The sequence below is a fragment of the Panthera pardus genome, unplaced genomic scaffold (assembly GCF_024362965.1).
Source record: "Panthera pardus isolate Hobbes unplaced genomic scaffold, ASM2436296v1 HiC_scaffold_15, whole genome shotgun sequence".
In the NCBI taxonomy this organism is placed as follows: Eukaryota; Metazoa; Chordata; class Mammalia; order Carnivora; family Felidae; genus Panthera; species Panthera pardus.
Window position 1 is genome coordinate 50,082,923 of NW_026526710.1, and position 19,938 is coordinate 50,102,860.

At 35.3% G+C, this 19,938-nt stretch overlaps 1 protein-coding gene across 7 annotated transcripts in view; it reads right to left on the reverse strand.

Annotated features, from left to right (window-relative positions):
• The window catches only part of NOL4 (nucleolar protein 4), a 426,109-nt gene that overhangs the window by 283,789 nt on the left and 122,382 nt on the right, over positions 1 to 19,938 (reverse strand). For 6 of the 7 annotated variants that reach the window (XR_002084657.2, XM_019465438.2, XM_019465437.2 and 3 more), the window contains one exon: positions 15,735 to 15,867. The exons of the other annotated variant lie outside the window; for it this stretch is intronic. Coding sequence is in view for 5 of the 6 variants with exons in the window: in XM_019465438.2 (XP_019320983.1) it covers positions 15,735 to 15,867 (133 nt within the window). In the remaining variant the exon portion in view is untranslated. The remainder of the gene's footprint in view (positions 1 to 15,734; positions 15,868 to 19,938) is intronic. 7 annotated transcript variants of the gene reach the window in all.

The following is a 19,938-nucleotide window of genomic DNA, read 5'->3' on the forward strand; positions in this document are numbered from 1 at the left end:
TCTGTTCTTTTATCCTTGAAGCATATTCTGATTACTCTGCTGCCCTGGCCATGGCCACTAGGCTTTTCCCAGAGAACCCTGCAGTTCATATCTCTAAATTGCTCTTTCCCACATATAGTAGGAAGGTTAATTTTGGGGAGGAAACAAAAGTTTTGTGCAATTCTGCATTCTCGTCCTTTCTATAATGTATTCATTCAGACCTCTAGGCTTTTGCTCCTATTTAAAGCGAATTTCTTAGAATTCTATTCTATGTTGGGATCTTGCCAGTGAAAGCCATGGTTTTAAAGATGTATATCTATGCTATTAATTTTAAAATATCTACTTAAGCCCTCAAAAGCCAAACAATTGATTCTTTATTCTTTCTATAATATGCTTACCCTGAGGGCAGTTCATTGAAAAGCCCTGGACTCTGCTTGAAAGGAGATGTGGTGAGCGGAAGAGGATTTGAAAAACCACGCACACACAGTTTAACATCAAAATAATCGCCCCGTTATACCTAAAAGTGTATAGAGCACATGGCTTTGGCACATGCGATTGCTTCTTTCTGAAGTGCTCTTGTGCCTTTCTTCACCTATGAACTGGTTTGCACCTTCTGGATCTACGTCACTTTTTCTGAGAGGCATTTCCAGCTCTCCCATGGCCAGGTTAAGTCAGTGCCACTGCTATCCTCTCTAATGGGGCTCCTTCCATTCTTAGCGGTTGTCACAATTTGTACTCACAAACTTAGTCTTATGTCCCCACCCTCCTAGACTACACATCAACGTCAACAGTGTAGACCTTTTTTATGTTTTACGCACTACTGAATTCCAAGCACTTTATACAGTAGGTGGTCAATAAGTAATTGTTGTAAATGGTCATATTATCTTATTGGTTCCCTTCATAGACTCTGTGAGGTTAATAAGGCAAATATTACCTTCAAATTAACCTTAGGTTAATTAACCCTTAGGTTAATATATATGAAATGACATGCATCAGGACATCTTAGGTCATAGAAATGGGATCTATACTTTGGTCCTATGAATCTTGGCCTACTGCTGTCCATTATACCACATCCTTATCCATTGTCACCTTTAACAATGGCTCGGAATCGGCTTTGTAAAGAATTCTTAGTAAAACATTTGCTTAATAAGGTAAAACAATACTTTTAGTAACAAAAAAGCAGCATGGTTTAATGAAAAGAAAACCAAAGACAGGTTTAATTTTGAAATGAGAGTAATATTGATCATTAAAATGAACGACATTATTATAATATCACCACAATGGGGTAAGAAACACTTTCAAAAGAAAGTCAAAATACCTAGTCTATCTGGAGCTTATTTATAAAAAGTTCATTTCCAGAGTAACATTTTATAGTCTTCTTTTTAAGAAAATATGAATTGATCCTCATCTCTAGATGCAGATGCAAAAGCTGGCCAATTTACAGATTGGCCAGTTAATAAGCCCTATGAACAAGTAGGGATATTCATAATCGTTAGACAAAAAATACACCCAAGTGGTAACTGGTTCTATTATTAGCCCTCAATTCACTCAATGTAAGTTCTCAAAGCCACAATATCTTACCAGCATTTAATAACCTTTATGGGGTCTAGTTGTGTTCTTTTCACAAATGCAGTACAGTAATTTCAATTCATAATATTAGAAGCCTTCTTTTGAAGTTTGCTGTTTCATTTTTAAAGCTTACTCACATTAGGTATGGCTGAATATATCATTATTATATAAGTTTCCCTAACTTAATCTGGATATTTTCCACATTATGCAACCTTTAACATTCTTTCAAAAATGTTTTTATTACATTAACATGAGTATTATTGTTATAAAGTATGTTAATTTAAGATGTGCCTTGTATGATCGATATTTTCAAAAGAGCCTATTCATCTGAATGCTTTATGCAGGAAAACAGTATTCTTCATCAAAAAGTGTACACTTTATTGTTAATTTACACAAAGCAAAACTGAAATGTTACCCAAAAAAAGCTTATAAGGTAAATCACTATTGGCCTAATTGGATGGTCATGAATGAAAAGTGGGTTTTTTTCCCTTTTCTGCCAAATATTGGCCTTATTATTCAGAATAAAGTAAAGTAAAATGAGAAGATTTGAAATAATGAATGCAGCAGAGGAGGTCAATCATAATTTCTTATTGTCCTTTCCAACAAGGGAAGAATAAGGGGAAATGAAAGAAATTGTCAAAAGTCAATTACACATTTAACAGATAAAAGGAAATATGAATTTTAAACACAGGGCAATTATTGTCAAGAGGTGTTATTGAAATAAACAGATTTTGAGTTTGCTACTCCTGATGAAACTAACAGATTTCAAGGGCTAGAAATAGCATTTTAGTTTCTTTATAACAATGCAGAAACAAAGAAGCTACATGCACGAAAATAGGAAAGTATGAGAAAACATCTACAAGTAGCTATTATACAGTTTTAAAGGCACAGGTACTACTAAAACACGAGCCAGAATATTAATTCCCTGTTCGGAAAATAAGAACACGATGGGACACTTGAGCATGTCTGGCATAAAATAATCTGCGTTAAGCAAGCACAAGTTACAGAATATGATAAATGCGGTGGTGACAGATGTGGCAACTTAGAAACTCATCTTTAGAGAGACAGGCTCCAGATCCGGAATGTCCGTGTTCTGATCCTTCTTCCACTACTTTGCAGCTGGGTGACGACAGACTAGTTATTTAGCCTCCATGTCCTCACCTCTACCATAAAAATAACAACACTTCATGCCTCATAGGATTGCTGTGAAAATCTGAAAAGTTAATTCTTGGGGCAGCGCCATGTACAGGAAGCAATCAAGACAGTTCTCATCATCGCTTATCCTCACTTTCTATTGGAAATATCTTACCACGATTTGATTTTCAATGGTTAAATTCAGATGAGAGTCTAGATGTGTTTCATCAATTCAAAAATAGAATTATGCACATCACATTTGAGATAAACAAACTGCTGATGTCGCTGACGTGCATTAAGTGAGCAAGCATGTCCTCACTGAGCCCAAGTTAGAACTCTGGCATCATTGTTCGGTGTACCAAACTCCCCTGTACCTATAATGCTAATCTGATTTTTCTTGATTGCTTTATCACAGATTTGAATAAGAACAGAGATAAGCAGTGATGAGCTGTAATTTTTATTCTGTATGATGCTGGAATGTATTCTCCAGGATGTTATTAGGCAGTGGCAATAATGATAGGTTAGTGAAATAAATCCCCAGACTGAGAGATGGGCTGATTGACACCTGACTGCCAAGAATCGCAAAGTTTCTGAAATGTATACAGACAGTTAAGGTTGTCAAAGCTTCAATGATGTTGCTGTTAAAAGAAATCCTAGGAAACCCTCCGGTACCTCAGGAGCTCAGGATAAATGTTATGAAAAGTGCTTGAAGGAAGATAATCATAATTGTTGGAAGTACTAGAACTAACTCCTCCTCCCTCCCTCTCTCCCTCCCTCTCTCTCATCCCTTCCACATGCACACGCAGCCACTACCCCCCTTCCTTTCTCTCTCGACACACACACACAGCCACTCATACATATATATGTACATACACATTTACATATATTTAGGAAGGATTAAGGGATAAGGGTTCTTATGAACGATGTTCATGAAGAAGAGGGGGAAAAATGGGAGCATTCATTTCACATATTGGCAATACCTACCAGCCTTTGTGCTGACTACAGTTTCTTGCCAAAGGCATGGAAGATTGGCAGCAAAAACAAGACAGAAAATGACCCTGGAAGATTCTTGCAGTCAAGACTGGAGGGAAAGTGGTCAGCAATCACCCTGGTTCCCTAAGTACTCTTCAAACATGTACCTTGGAATTACAATATCTGAAACTGATATTATATTGTATGATAACTAACTGGAATTTAAATAAGAAAGAAAAAGCCAATAAATAAAATGGCTGTTTAAATATGGCAAGGGCTAGGGGGTGCCTTGATTTCGGCTAGATCATGATTTCGAGCCCCGTGTCAGGCTTCAGCACAGAGGATTCCCTCTCTTCCCCTCTCTCTTTGCCCCAACCCTCTGCTCTCATTCATATTCATTCTCTCTCTCTCTCTCTCTCTCTCTCTCTCTCTCTCTCTCTCAAAATAATTGAATAAACTTAAAAAAAGATGCCAAGGGCTAGCTGGGAGAAGGACGGGGATGTCTACATCACTCTTTAATCCCTTCCTCTAGCCTGAGAAAACATTTAAAGCAGTTTAAAGATACATAGAAAATGATATCTTTTAAAGGAAAATGTTTTGTCAGGATGAAAACAACAGAAAATATTACAGATCCAAGAGAGAATCCTAAAACGGTGCACAGTCAGAGTGTTCCGGAGCCAGAATAAGTCTTAGAGAGAGGTCATCTGAGCTTCTCATTGACAGATGTAGAAACGGTTGCCTGAAGATAATACTTCTTAAATAAGGCTGCAAGACTCATTTACTGGAAGAGCTGGGACAAGAAGCCAGGTGTCAAGATTTGAACTTAAGAGATTGTTCATGCTGCCTCCTTCATGAATTCACTTTAGGACTCAAAGCTTCCTAATGTTCCACTGCTCCTGACTGGGTTTGGGAGGAAGACAGCAACTGGCATCAGAAACCCCAAAGTGAGATGTAGAAAGGACAGAATAGTCATTCATGGGCAAGGAAATCCACTGCCTGTCTAATGTTTGGCGAGAAAGACTGAGTGTAAGAGTTGAGTCCACTTTCACCTCCGAAGCAATCAGATGAAGAAGAAATTTCAAACACTATTTCAGTTCAAAAACTACATTCTATGATATGTCAAACACTGTCCTTGGCTCCAAAGGCAGGGTGAAGGAATTCAGAAGATGTACGGTCTCCCACCTGCAGGCACTGCCGGTCAAACAGGTAAGAGTGATAAGAAAGCAACTATACTACAAATTTATAATGAATGCAATGAAATACCCTTTTAACTGTTTTCTTCAATATCCTCTGACCATTCTTTCCTTTCATGAACCTATCATCCAATTATGATCTTTGTAAACCTAGTAAATAAAGATTTTTATGGTCATTTTAGCACCATTTGGTAACTGCTTTCTCTCTCTACAACTCTTATGCAACACCAGCTTCAAAGCCCTGAAATAATTCAACCCTGAACTTATTTGTATCCAAAGGCTGAAGTTGTTTGCTTGTTTTTCTTTTAAGTAATAGCTAGCTGACCCACACTGACAAGAGAGTTGTAAAGAAACACAGCATGGTGTTGACTTTATAGTGAGAGTTTAAAAAGGGTGACAGTAAAAACAAAAATTTAGAAAAAAAAAGTTAGCTACTTAGACTCAAATTTGTACAATTCAAGCAGTTATGATTCTATAATATAGCTGGATACGTGAATTTATAGGCTCAAAATTTATTTGAATAAATGCTCAAAAGATATATACTTTCTAACATCTCTCCAGTGTCATGTGCATTCTTACCTTATTTATGCCTTATCAGGCAGGCAAAACGCAATATTCAAGGACTAAAGGGTCTAGTAACTGCTATTTAGCCCCAACGGAATTTTGGCGTCTCCTGGAGGTGCTAAAATATTGAATGTTGGATCCATGTAATCATTCATGGACCAGTGAATATTGCCACGAAGTTAATGACCAAGCACAAGAACAATACTTCAAAACAAAGAATTACCCCAGAAGTAAAATTCCAAATTAATCTGACATCCTTCACTGATCAGATTAGACTCCCCAAATCAAACTGGAGCCTAGCCAATTTCCCTTAATTTTCCAGAGATCTAGGACCTAGCTAACATTAGACTGGTGTCCTGAGTGTGCAAGCTTTATCCTGAAATCAGTAAGCTAAATTTGTAAACAAGCACTCACTTACATGAAAAACCACTTATGCAATATGAGTAAAATATGAAGAAGTGGAATTTCAACTTTAAAGGAAAGTAAACTTTCAAATATTATCACTGTAAATATAAGAAAATATTCCCTACAAAAGCATTTAAAGGAAATACATAACTAAACATATTTTTTCCACACTTACATTTTACAGGTAAGCCAAATTGCTATTTCTTCTGCTTTTGGAAGTCGAGTAACTGCCTAAAAGCAATTTCAAATGATTAAATACACACACACACACACACACACACACACACACACACAAGCATACATAATATTACAACAGAACCTAGCAATCAAAATTTCCTCCAGTTCATAGAAACACTCCATTTAATTATCTACCGTCTTCATTTATTTATAAAGATATTTTATATTTCTGAAAATTATGATATAATTATTCATAGAGCCACTGCCATGAAAAGAAAGCTTTCTGAAAACTTCACCAGTGTGGGGCGCCTGAGTGGCTGAGTCAGTTAAGCGCCTGACTCTTGATCTTGACTCAGGTCATGATCTCAGAGCCCCCATGAGGAGCGCTCTGTGCTGGCAGCACGGAGCCTGCTTGGGATTCTCTGTCTCCCTCTCTCTCTGCCCCTCGATGCCCCCTCTCTCAAAAGTAAATAAACATTTAAAAATTTTTTTAAAAAAATCCGTGTAACTACCTCAACCCAGAATAATGAATCTCTCACGTAAATTATTTTTTTAATTTGGCATTAGAACAACTTGGATTAAGAAAAAGTAGCACCAGTGTATAATTCCCAGGTATTTGAAGAAGTGTATGGCAACTTAAAATTTGAGAATAACACCATTAACGACAGTTTCAATTTGGGAAGTAAAATATTTTATTATATTTATGCAAAAAATTTCTTTTCAATATTTTTTGCTTTATGCAAAATATCCTGAACAATTATAAAGTATTAAAGGAAAACAAAGTTTTGGAACAAAGAAAGTGCCTTACTTACGCAAGACAATAGGTCAATAGGGAATCTGGTGTTGCACCTAAAAAAATGTTAATAACTTTTCTAATTAAAACTCAACATCATAAAAAATGAAACACTAAATTTAATTTTGTATTAACTATACTGTTTTACATCATTTTTATTAAAAACATGTTTTATTAGATTTCCAACTAAATTAAATAGTGAATAGTTATTGCTTTTATTGCCAGTTTATATGCTTTAATAATTACTTGGAACCATCCCATTCAGCTAAATTAGATGCAATTTTAGTCATGAACATACTTTTAATAAAATTTTATTCACGTATATACAGCAGTAAAAGAGTGTTATGTGTGTGTGTATTCTAAAATTAAGTTCAAATGTGTATGATACTCAGATAAATAAGACTGCAAAAAAATTGTAAAATTTAGTAGGTGAGTAGAGGAACATTTTCAGAAATATTAAAGAAATGCAATATATAACAGCTGTCCTAACGAAGAAAACAGGGCTACATGAAACCCATGCATATCAATCCTCACTCTGAAGGTAATTCAGAAGGTAACACTGGCTAAAGACAGCATTTGAGGATGACTATACCCACATGACTCACTACTGCTGCCATCCTGACCCTCCCAAACTTCCAGGTAGAAATGTGAGGAAAATAAAAGTACAGCTGGAACACTGGCTCCATACCTTTCCCTTATGATTGTCTTAGTTACCTCATTTGAGGTGGTCCCATGAGTCTGGTCTTTACAAATGTGTAAGTCAAGATACACGCAATGCCCATGTGTATGCATCATTGTTCTGAAACAGAAATCCCAATTTCAAAAACAGTTTGCTTTTCATATTCTTCATGTTCTACTTTAAGTTATTTTAGAGCTTGACCTATTAGGTTGAACCAATATGGCAATTTCATATGGTTCAACCTTACATGTCAGGTCTGTCCTTATAACCCCATTGTGTAGCTCAGTCTAGGTTTCAATAGGTATTTGTTGACTTAATAATGAAATACTGGGTCTCTCACCACTTACCCTTGCCTAAGGATGCTCAAGGCTCCATGTAAGATACTTATTAAAATTATATGCCTGGGGGCGCCTGGGTGGCGCAGTCGGTTAAGCGTCCGACTTCAGCCAGGTCATGATCTCGCGGTGTGTGAGTTCGAGCCCCGCGTCAGGGTCTGGGCTGATGGCTCGGAGCCTGGAGCCTGTTTCCAATTCTGTGTCTCCCTCTCTCTCTGCCCCTCCCCCGTTCATGCTCTGTCTCTCTCTGTCCCAAAAATAAATAAAAAACGTTGAAAAAAAAAATTAAAAAAAAAAATAAAAATTAAAAAAAATAATAAAATAAAATAAAATAAAATAAAATAAAATAAAATAAAATAAAATAAAATAAAATAAAATTATATGCCTGAATGGGACACGTGCTCCATGTTGTCTACTTAGCTCCTGAATATGGCTCTTTTTGGGGGTTAATGCTGTATCATATAAGTGTTAGTGAGAGGTGAAGATCCCCATTACGAAACCAAAGGAGCTGAAAACATTTTGGAAAAATATTTCACATAGAAATGTTATTTCAATGGGTTTCTTGCTAACATTCTTTGGAAACCAGTACACTATGTATTGTTATATAGGAAAAGTGTTCTAGACTGATATGTTATCAAACAAAATATCTATGCATTCCTGATTTTAACCCTAGCTTCTACAGAGAGATATTTATTCTACTCATTTGTTCTAATCAAACTACGGTTTGAAAGACTAAGTGGACATCAGTGAGATTCAATTTTTTTTTTCCCAACAAGATTCAAAACAAGATATTTTTCTGAGTTTCAGAAACTGCCTTCTGGCCTTTAGAACCTGAGAACCACATTTTTTTGTAATTATGATTTTACTCAAAGGTATGCAATTCAAATGATTAGAATGCAGAGCATTTACCTATTATTTAGTTACCCTATAAGATATTTATAACTTATATAAATTCTTTTGTTTTCACTAAACTGATATTTATGGTAAACAATTGGCCTGTTTTTAGCAGTGAAGTAAAACCCAAAATTCTTCAGTTTATTATAATTAAGGATGACTATGTGTTTGTATGTGTGTGTGTATATATATATATATATATATATATATATATATATATATATATGTAATAGTTTAATATTTGTATGCAGGTTATCACTAAATTCCAATTCAATTTTTCCTGTTTGTCAAAAATAGTCTGACCAAGTGAAACATACCAAAACATTTCTAGAATATAAATATTATGCAGAAAGTGTGTGGGGGAGGGTTAAATTCTAGCAAATCAACTATGTATTTCCACATGCTAACAGAGTTATTGAACATATCTTTGAATGAAAGAGTTGCCTTGAATATACTTCTTCCATCCGTCATGGGTAGACATTGAAGTGTTAATGAACTCTTTAAGGCAGTCCTTCTCTCTCTTTTTTTGTTTCTGTACATTATCATAGCCCTTTGCCTGGTACATTGGATGTTATTTGTTAAGGTTTCAAATGTATAAAGAAGTCATTGTTTGATGCATAAATGAAGTACCAAATACTGCAAAAAAAAAAAAACAACTATGCTTAAAATAGTCTCTATTATTACACTGAGTCAAGAAACAATGTGGGGACACTGAACACACACTTAAAAGCAATATATTCTGTGATGTCACCACCAAAATCATAAAAAAAAATGAGGGCTGAAGAGAATGTGTACATTTTTTCTATTGCAATCCCTTACTTTTAAAGATGATTAAAGTAATGTGCAGAGTTAAAGGGGTACCTCAACTTACCTTTGTACTCTATAATCTTTTTCCAGTTTATTTTGAGAGAGAGAAAGAAAGCAGGAAAGGGGCAGAGAAAGGGGAGAGAGTGAATCCCAGGGAGTCTCTGCACTGTCAGTGCAGAGCCCAATGCAGGGCTCAAACTCACAAACCTTGAGATCAGTACCTGAGTTGAATCAAGAGTCGGATGCTTAACCGACTGAGCCACCCAGGCGCCCCTCTACTCCAACAATCTTAAGAAAATGGGCAACAGGGAAAAATACAACAATTTTTTGTGACTCAAAAATACAGAAATCCTTTGCTCTTATGTAAACATATTTTTGAGATTAATAAAGTACAAATATTCCCTTGCAAAACTATCAATAATATACAATATAGTATTGACTCAGACAAGCAATTAAAATGGTTCTTATAAAAGTATACTTCTATCAAATGAAATTGAATGTTTATTTTGAACTGAAACTTTCAAGTCTGTCTCTAAATCTGACACTTCTCTTTTGCCAGACATCCTTTAATAAATAACCTCAGCAACAACAACAAAACAAACAAATCAGTGGTTTATAGAATGTACAACTTCAGAAGAAAATAATTAAGAAAAAAGAGTGTTTTCTTGAGCTATTACAAGCTCCCACGAATTTCTAGAATCTGGATTCAAGGACAGAAGCCTAAGTGACCACAGTTCTACTTCTAATCCAATTAAATGACAGAACTAGACACTTACAAATTGACAAACACCTGAATACAGAACATCTTTAAGCTTCTTGATCTGGGAATGCTTTTCGGAATTCTGTAAACAACAACCATTGCACAGGAGAGCCTCTTTTATGATAAGCTACTTATATTTCATGATAGCTTCAAGGACCTCCTGCTTTTATGATTAACTCAATGGATTATGCAATCTTTAAATGATTTTAACCTACAGGCATTATTTTAAGTCTGTCAAAAAGTTTTACATAGCTTAATATATTTTACCCAAAATCCAGTGAAGGTGGCCAAAGGATACAAACTTCCAGTTACAAAATAAATAAGTCCTAGGGATATAATGTACAGCATAGTCACTATAGTTAATAATTACACATTGTATATTTCAAAGTTGATTCTAAAAGTAGATTCTAAAGGTTCTTACCATAAGAAAAAATTGTAACTATGTATGGTAATGGATGTTAACTAGCCCTACTGTGGTGGTCATTTCACAGTAACTACCTATATCAAGCCATTATGTTGCACACTTATTTAAGGTAAAATAGTTTGGGGGGCCTGGATGGCTCAGTCAGTTACACGTCTGGCTCCTGAGCTCAGCTCAGGTCAAGCCCCACATGGGGTTCACACTGACAACACAGAGCCTGCTTGGGATTCTCTCTCTCCCTTGCCCTCTGTCCCTCCCCTGCTTGTGCATATATGCTCGTGCTCTCTCTCAAAATAAATAAGTAAACTTAAAACAAATAAACAAATGTAAAATAGATTAAGTACTATGCTAAGATTCAGAGCTTCTGCACATTTTTATCTTTATATTTTTGTTGACTTAGGAAAGCACTAGAAGCTTAAAATAAACAAAAAAGCTGAATATTATACATCGATCTTTCCTTTTCTAAATTCTTCATTCCAGTTGTGTTTATTTGACCTTCACCTAATTATCTAGCCCAGTGGCAAGACATTTCTCTTCTTTTCCTCTCTTTCTCCAACACACATAATATACAATATCTCCCAATGAATTTACATTATTTCCCTTAATGAATATATTGCAAATCCTTCATAACCACAGTGAGAAAAAAAAGCTCTTAAAAGGGATTTTTAACTCTCCCTTTTATATGGTGCCCAATAAAGACATTGTTGTACCTACCTGTGTTATATTTATAGGTAAGGATTTCTAAAATCACGATATGTTAATTTCTTTACAATAATAAATTAATCATGTTGTATTAAAGAAAATGGAACCTTTTAACTTAACATTTAAAATGTTGTTATTCATATTTTATAAATATTAAACTAGAGTTCCAGCTGACTGTTAAAACATAAGATTTTTCTCAATTTCTACAAAAACTTCAGACACATCAAACCTGTGGCTACAGAGAAAGGAATTTAACTGCCAAGTCTGAGCAAAACAATATTCTAGACCTACACATCTGATACAGTAGCCACTAGGCACATGTGACTTTTAATCTAAATTAACATGAATTAAAATGAAATCAGATTAAATTAACATTAGTCCCTCAGCTGCACCAGCAATATTTTAAGTCCTCAATGGTTGCAGCATGGCTGGTGACTAACACAAGTATAAAACACACAAATACAGAACATTTCCATTATCTCAGAAAGTGGATTGAACACGCTTCCTTCACTCCTCCCCAACCTCCACTTCTAAACTTCTCTTTATTGGGTCTCTTCAGTCTCCATCTTACAGGATTCTAACCCAGACTTGCCTTTTCTGCCTATACCAGTTGTTCTCAACTTAGGGACTTTATGCCCCTCCCCATAGGACATTTGAAATGTCTGAGACATTTTGGGTTGTCACAACTCGGGAGACAGGTTTTAATAGTGACGTGGTGAGTGGAGGCCAGAGACACTGCTAAGCATCTTACAATGCACAGGATATCCCCCACAACCACAAATGATGTGCCCAAGTTGAGAAATTTTGGGAGGGACTAGGTTGGAGGTGTATCTGGATTGCCCACCCAAAAGTGGATTTGTTGTATCATAAGTCCCTACCTTCTGACTACTCCCAAATATCACGTACACCAGGTACAAGAAAGTAATACCCTCAGATCCAATGTAGGTCTAGCACCCAGAGTCCCCACTGACTTTAGAAAGGTAGACATAAACTACAGGTTTTACCATATTGAATTCTTATTTTTACAGAGACTGGCATTTTCCCACATTGGTTAATTGAACAGTAATCAAATGTGGGTGGTATCACGTATACTTTTATTCCTTTAGATTGTGTGTTTTATGGAGGTGGGGACCATGTGTTTTTTTCCTTCATCTACATATATATGCACCATATAGAAAGCTCTAAAAGGTAACATTTGATGAGAAAAACAAGATACAGTATAGTGCAAATAATATGAACTATTTTTTTTATCATTTTGAGAGACAGAGAGTGGGAGTGGCAGAGAGAGAGGGAGGGAAAGAGAGAGAGAATGAACATATTTTTATAAAAGAATGGTGATCAAACCTTCCCAGTAAAGGGGCGCCTGGTTGGCGCAGTCGGTTAAGCCTCCGACTTCAGCCAGGTCACGATCTCGCGGTCCGTGAGTTCGAGCCCCGCGTCAGGCTCCAGGGGCCGATGGCTCGGAGCCTGGAGCCTGTTTCCGATTCTGTGTCTCCCTCTCTCTCTGCCCCTCCCCCGTTCATGCTCTGTCTCTCTCTGTCCCAAAAATAAATAAAAAACGTTGAAAAAAAAAATTAAAAAAAAAAAAAACCTTCCCAGTATGTACATATTTTTGTTTATGTGTGTGTGTTTGTATGCTTAGGTATGTTCATTGATGCATGTATCTATCTGTAAGTACAGAGAAAAATGAAATGATACAGTAGTTTGTCAATGAGGATTACATATGGGAGTGCTATTATCAGGGGAAAGGAGAAAAGAAAAAATATGTAAAACTTAGGCAAAAATTCGTGGTAATGGTAAAAAGTTATATTTTCATTTTTTTTTAAATAATGGAGTATTTAAGAACTACCTCAAATAGAGCAACTGAAAGGAAAATCAAAAGCATAAGATCTATCCATTAATATGGCATTTGTATTCTAGAAGAGAAATAGCTAATAAATACGAAAAATAATACTTCATACAGCGGTGAGTCCTCTGAAGAATATTAAAATTTAGGTGTTTGGGGGAGATAGTCCTGAGCTCAGGAAAGATATCAGCACTTAGAGAAGCAAATCTGGGATTCATCAGGGTGCTACACAAGTCAATGTGATCATTTAGAGAGTAAGTGTAAGGGAGGAGAGAGTTCCGGGTTGCACCCTAGAGCACTCCAACAGGGAGTGGCAAGGATGGAAGCTTACCGAGATGAGCAAAAGAAGTAGAGGAGAGAAAGTGGAGATGCCGAGACAACTCTTTAGATGAGTGTTTCTGGAAAGTGTATTGCGGGAATGGTACAGAGAAATGGGGCACTGAATGGAAGGGCACCATGGGATCAACGGAAGCTTTGTATAGAGGACATTTATCACACCATGCTTATATATTCATCCTGGAGAAAAGCTATGATGCAGGAAAACAAAAGAAATGCTTGCAAGAGAAAACTCAATGAGAAGTGAGAGGAAAAGGCATTTGTATAAGAGAAGACTTAGGCATAGGTTGGAGAAGGAATGACTAGCGATGTCCTTATCCTTGAGGCATGCATCCATATATGATGAGAAAGTGTTTTCTCCCAAGAGTAAACAGTATTTGAAATTATTCCACTGAATTGTATTAGAATCAATGTAGATTTATATCACATCAGCTATCCCCTAGCAAAATATCCACAACTGACAACTTCAATCAAGAAAACCATGAATTTGCATCGTGAGACACATTCTCTTGTTATTTACATGCTCCAAAATTATAGACTAAAAAAGACGATGGTGCAAATAGGCAAAGTACACGAACAAATGTTAGTAGAGTGATATATACATAAATATATTTGTCACTGATATATAGTTCAGTTATTCTATGATCCCAGTGCTATGCAATTTCCAATAAAAAGTCAAAATCTGAAGATGTCTGCTCAGATTTTAAAAGAGAAAAGATAATCTATATCTAAACCAGAAAAATCCCATTCTTAGAAATTTCCCAAGTTGGGGCACCTGGGTGGCTCAGACAGTTAAGCTTCCGAATACGGCTTAGGTCATGACCTGGCAGTACCTGGCTTCCAGCCCCGCAATGGGCTCTGTGCTGACAGCTCAGAGCCTGGAGCCTGCTTCAGATTCTGTCTCCCTCTCTCTCTGCCCTTCCCCCGTTCGCACTCTCTCTGTCTCTCTCTCAAAAATAAATAAGCATTAAAAAAGAAACAAATTTCCCAAGTAAATGTCCTTTCTACCACAATAGCTAGTCCACTGTGTAGTAGGTAAAATAAGATTTTAAAGCCACTGATCAATCAGTGCACGCGTCATTCCTTGTAATTCATGCCAACAAGGACACCAAAATCTTTTAGGCTCATCTGAATTGTGAACAAGAAACATGTTTGCCACCTTTTTTTTTGAAATTTGGGTATACCTAAAACTAGGGATTTCTTAAACTTTGACAGCAAAAGCAGATCAGCAGCTAGAAATGCAGCAATCTTTTACAACCAGTTTTTAATAGCAAGCGTCAGAGAAAGCAAGGAAAACTTTTCATTTCCCTATCTAGAGATGTAGGCACAAAACTATATAGTCAAAAAGTTCATGTAAACTTGTTAATTACAGGAATAATAAACTAATGTTGGATGAAATTGGCCAACTGCCTTCTATTTACAACCCGTAATTTTCATTCACAATTACCTTAGTAAGGCACATTTACTTCCATACATAATTTTATATTTACAAAGACAGAAATCTACAAAGATAACTTTTAAAGATCTCTGCAAACAGTAGACCTAAAATATTAACTGCCTGGTCTACTTTCTCTACCTATCCAGTTTTCTTCCTACCAACAACAACTGGATAATTCTGGAATTTTCAATGGACCCAGGAATAAGAGATTATGATTGATTTTTCACTTACAGCTTTATAAAGTAGCTCAAAATCCCAGCAAAAATCTTCTTACCCCAGCAAAATCACTCTGGTAAAATTATTCTTTTAGATAAATTGTTTTTAATTACAACTTTGTCTTTTAGGAAAATTAAAACATCCAAATTACTCTTCTGATCATTTTAAACTCTTTACTATTATGGCCTGAGAAACCAAAGCTAGGAAACATTGCAGAAGCCCAAATTACACTGGTACAACACATTTAATTAAGTTCAGGGAGCAAAACACGGGAAAGCTTGGATTTTTATAACTAACATCTGTTTATAAACCAGTCTATCACCCTAGTTTTGAACAAAGTACTTGAATCCAAAAATAAGGAAGTAGATAATGGAACCTGAGTCTACAGAAAAGTCCCCGCAGGAACAGATAAAAAAAAATCAGCACAAGAGCATGAGGTGGTTGTTGTTTAAATAAACTCTGACTTGGGTTTTTGTTGTTTTGTTGATTTGTTTGTTCAGTTTGAAAGGCTTACCATCTTGCTGCCCATGAAGAGCCTGAGGACTCTGCATTCTCTCCTCAAGATTGGAGCTAAGATCAGAGTTCACGGCTGACATCCGTGTTGAATCGCTCATATCAAATTCATCGCTTTCTATTGAACTTTCATCCTGAAAATGGTTTTAAAATATCATCAAGCATCATAAAATATAACACATTCAAATAGTGACCATTATATCTACAGGGTCAATTAGAGTTTAGCCAGTAAATTAGCTTTTACAGAACTCAGTAAATTGTGTTACATATTAATAGATACTTGAAATAAATAATGTAATAATTTCTCTCTTTAAGGAATTTCAAGGCTTGTGAAAAATCAAACAATGTATCTAAGTACAGGCAGATTTAAAAGGCAAAATAACATGTTTAGGAAGGATGTACTTGGGAGAATTATCCTAAACAATGAAAAAATGGTTTTTTTAATTAGTAAAAACTTCCCTAGGACAGTCACAAAACATAAAATATAGAGAAATATATGTTTTGAGTCCAAAAATAAATGACCTAATAAAATATTATAAGCAAAAATCTTAGGATGCGATAAAAAAACCTTACACAAAAAATTTTCCTTGGCAAACAGGACGGATTCTAATAATTGACAAACTTACATGGCTAGATTGAAAATCCACATTTCCTGAAAGCAAGATTTTAACACCTCCCTTCTTTCCTTATAAGTGAATATATGCTGTACTGCAACCACAAAAACAAGTTCTAGGTAGAAGTGTGAAAGATCCATTTACCAAAAGCCAGTTCACCGAGTGGCTAAATTACCAAAAGGCCAGTTTTCCAAATGCCCAACTCATCAAAACCTGTCACAAATTAAGTTAAACCAAGTCTAAGATATTTTGCTGTAAATCATTTCACTGAAGCAAATTCCTTTTAGAGAACCGATTTTCAGCCAAATGGTATGCTTATGTAGGCAGAAAGGCCTGAGAAACTTGTGTAACATATTGCAAGTACTTACTCAAAATCACCAGGTTTGACTTTAATTTGTAAATGTCTGATCTCAAAGTTTAGCATTAATATAAAAATCAGCAATCGCCATAGCAGTAGTGCTATTTATGTGATACATAACTGTTCTTTATACTTGTTTACTCACTTCATCTTTATCACAACCTGTGAATTGGGTACCAGGATTCATCCACTTTTACAGATTGAGAAATTGAGGCACAGAGCAGTTAAAGAATGTATCCCACTATAATACACCAGAACTGGGATTCATATGAAGTCACTCACGCTTGAGAAAATAACTTCTTTGAACAGGAAGAGTTACCTTGGCTTCCTAAATGACATCTTGGTATCAGCAAAGAAGTTGCTATGGTTAGGGGACAGGAACGTTCTAGTAGACTAACAAATTGGCATTCTGATCCATCGGTCAGGTCAAGGTGATTTTGGTGTCCTTCCTTTACGAAAGGTCTGATCATGCCCAGGTATACTGAGTAGAACTAGCTCTTCATTAATTCAGCAAGGAAATGCCACCCTGTGAGGCCTCTGGGCAATCAGCCACATAGACTTCTCCCAGCGGCATGCCCTCTCTCTTGGTACATTATGTTTTCTCAAATTCTAAATTCTAAGAAAATCCAAAGCATCTGAAATAAATATATATGTTAACAAGGGAAAAAAATAACAGAATTCAATGTGCACATCAATCTTATCAGTGTGTACCATATACATATACCTACATATATATGCACACACGTAGGTGATACAGATATTTATTATATGCACTATATATAGTGTCTGACATGATGGCATTTTAGAGTACATTCTCTACAGCGAGACTGACTGATTCAGATCCAGCTCTGCCACTTAGATGTGTTACCTTAAATAAGTAACCTAACCTTTCTGTGCCTCAATTTCTTCATCTATAAAATGGGAATAATAGTATCAATCTCATAGGGCTATATAAAGGTTAAGCAAATATACTAATATTTAAAGTACTTAGGACAAGGTCAGATAAATAAGTACAAAACTGTTTTAATATTTTTATGTAGAATACATAAGAAACTCTGCAGTATATAATAGGACTTATGTTTTATGAACACATACAAAAATAAATTTAAATATAATAGTAAAGATTAAATATAATAGCAAATACATTTAAATATATTAAATATGATAGTAAAAAATATAAATATAAAATAAAATATAAAGTAAATTTAAATATGTGTTTATAAACTAGCTGTGTATTTTATATAAACATAGTCTGTAGAATCAGCACTTATTATATATACTAAAAATAGCTAAATATACATAGTCCAGTAAAATTTCATCTCTAATATATACCATCTTAAATATATGTGTGTGTGTGTATTCACACGTATGTGTGTAAATGTATGTATATGTCAGAATGTATGTGTGAGTTTAAAGGAAAGCTAGATACAAAGAGATAATATCTGATCCATGGAATGATTATATAAACTGCTACAGCACATTATGAATAATCAATACACATTTTATCATCAATAAGTAACAGTCTTATAAGTATATATTTTAAGAAATGTGGACAACAAATTAAATGGTTATACAACCAACTGTACCTGCTGTGTATTTTAATTTTAAAAGAAATCACCATTCTATTAATCATAGGTGTCTTAATGATTGTGACTATCTTAAATATTTTCCTTTATGATTTCCTCTGATATACATTTTATTTTTCACAATTCTACTCCTTATTAGAATATAAATTATCCAATTGCTTACATTTATAAAGAGCTTTAACAAAACTAAGTGCATGTATTCATTCTGTAAGTTCTATTCAAATTATTGACTGATTAAATTACTATCTTTGATAAGAGGTGGAAAAAGTGCCTAAAACCTAATGTTGCGGTTTTTTATTATCAACATAGAGACAATGCTAATTGTCTAGGAATGCTAAGTCTAGGAAGAAATTACCAAATATTTCTAAGAATGAAGAACTGGAAAACTTGACTGATATGATATTAAGTATTTTATTTTATTCATGATCATCTGTAGGCCATTCATCTGAATTCTTCCCCTATGGGTATTTTATTCTATATGACAATCAGAAAGAGAGTCTTCAATCTGACTTTATTCCTTATGTTATTAAAATCTTAGGATAATGAAAGCCATGGCCAACTACCATAGAATTTGCTTCCCTAAGGCTTAATTTTTAAAAATTAGAATAAATATTTTACTGTAACAAATAATTTTATTCCCAGTCTTTTTCCTTTTAAGACAATTGCATGGAATTTAGATCCTCTGATCCATTCCATATTTTATTTTAGTTTTCAAGTTCCGGATTTTACCTCTAGAGGTCTCTACCCTGCGACTCCTGATTTCCATTGCTATTTGTCCTGATCTCATTTTCCCATTTCCTGAATGATTAATTACAGTCTCCTAGGTTTCTATCCACCTCCAATTTCTTCCCCACCAGTCCTGTTCATCATCTATTGCTAAATTAACCTTTCCACTTCAGAAAGTGCCACTTCTCTGCTCATAAATTTGCAGCTATATTCGTCAATCCAAATCTACCAAGTAATGTGTAAGTTGCTCAAACATTAAGGGTTTTCCGTAAGACTGCTTGAAACCCGCTCCCACAATCTAATCTTTGTTGTTTTTCACTTACCTTATGCTCAAACCAACTCAAAGCCCATACTATTAGCCTTTCTATGGAATGCACCACCTCAGACCTTAGTGTGCATGAGTGTAGATACTGTTAAAAATTCAGATCACCACGTGTCACACATTATGTCTAGAATCAGAATCTTGGGCTGGGGTTCTGCAACATGCAATGCAATGAGTTCCGCGGGTGCCCCTGACGTTGGTTATGTAGCCAGTAATGTTCAGAAAAATATTCTGTGCTGATGGAATTACTCTATAATATTCCCTATGCGGTAAGGTGACTACCAGCTTTACTTGGCTATTGAGCACTTGAAACATGGCCAGTGCAACTGAAGAACTAAAAATTTAATTTTAGGTAATTTTAATTAATATCCGATTAAATTTAAATATCCACATGTGGCTAATGCCTACCATATGGGGCAGTGAAAATCTAACAATTCCTCATTGTTGGATCTTGAAAATATTTCCAATCATTCACTATTAGCAATGCAACAAACATCCTAATACTTGAGTTGTTCCATACATCACATTCCTTAGTATAAATTTCTAGTCAAGCATATGAGTAACATTGAAAAATTTTTAATAATTATTGCCAAACTCTC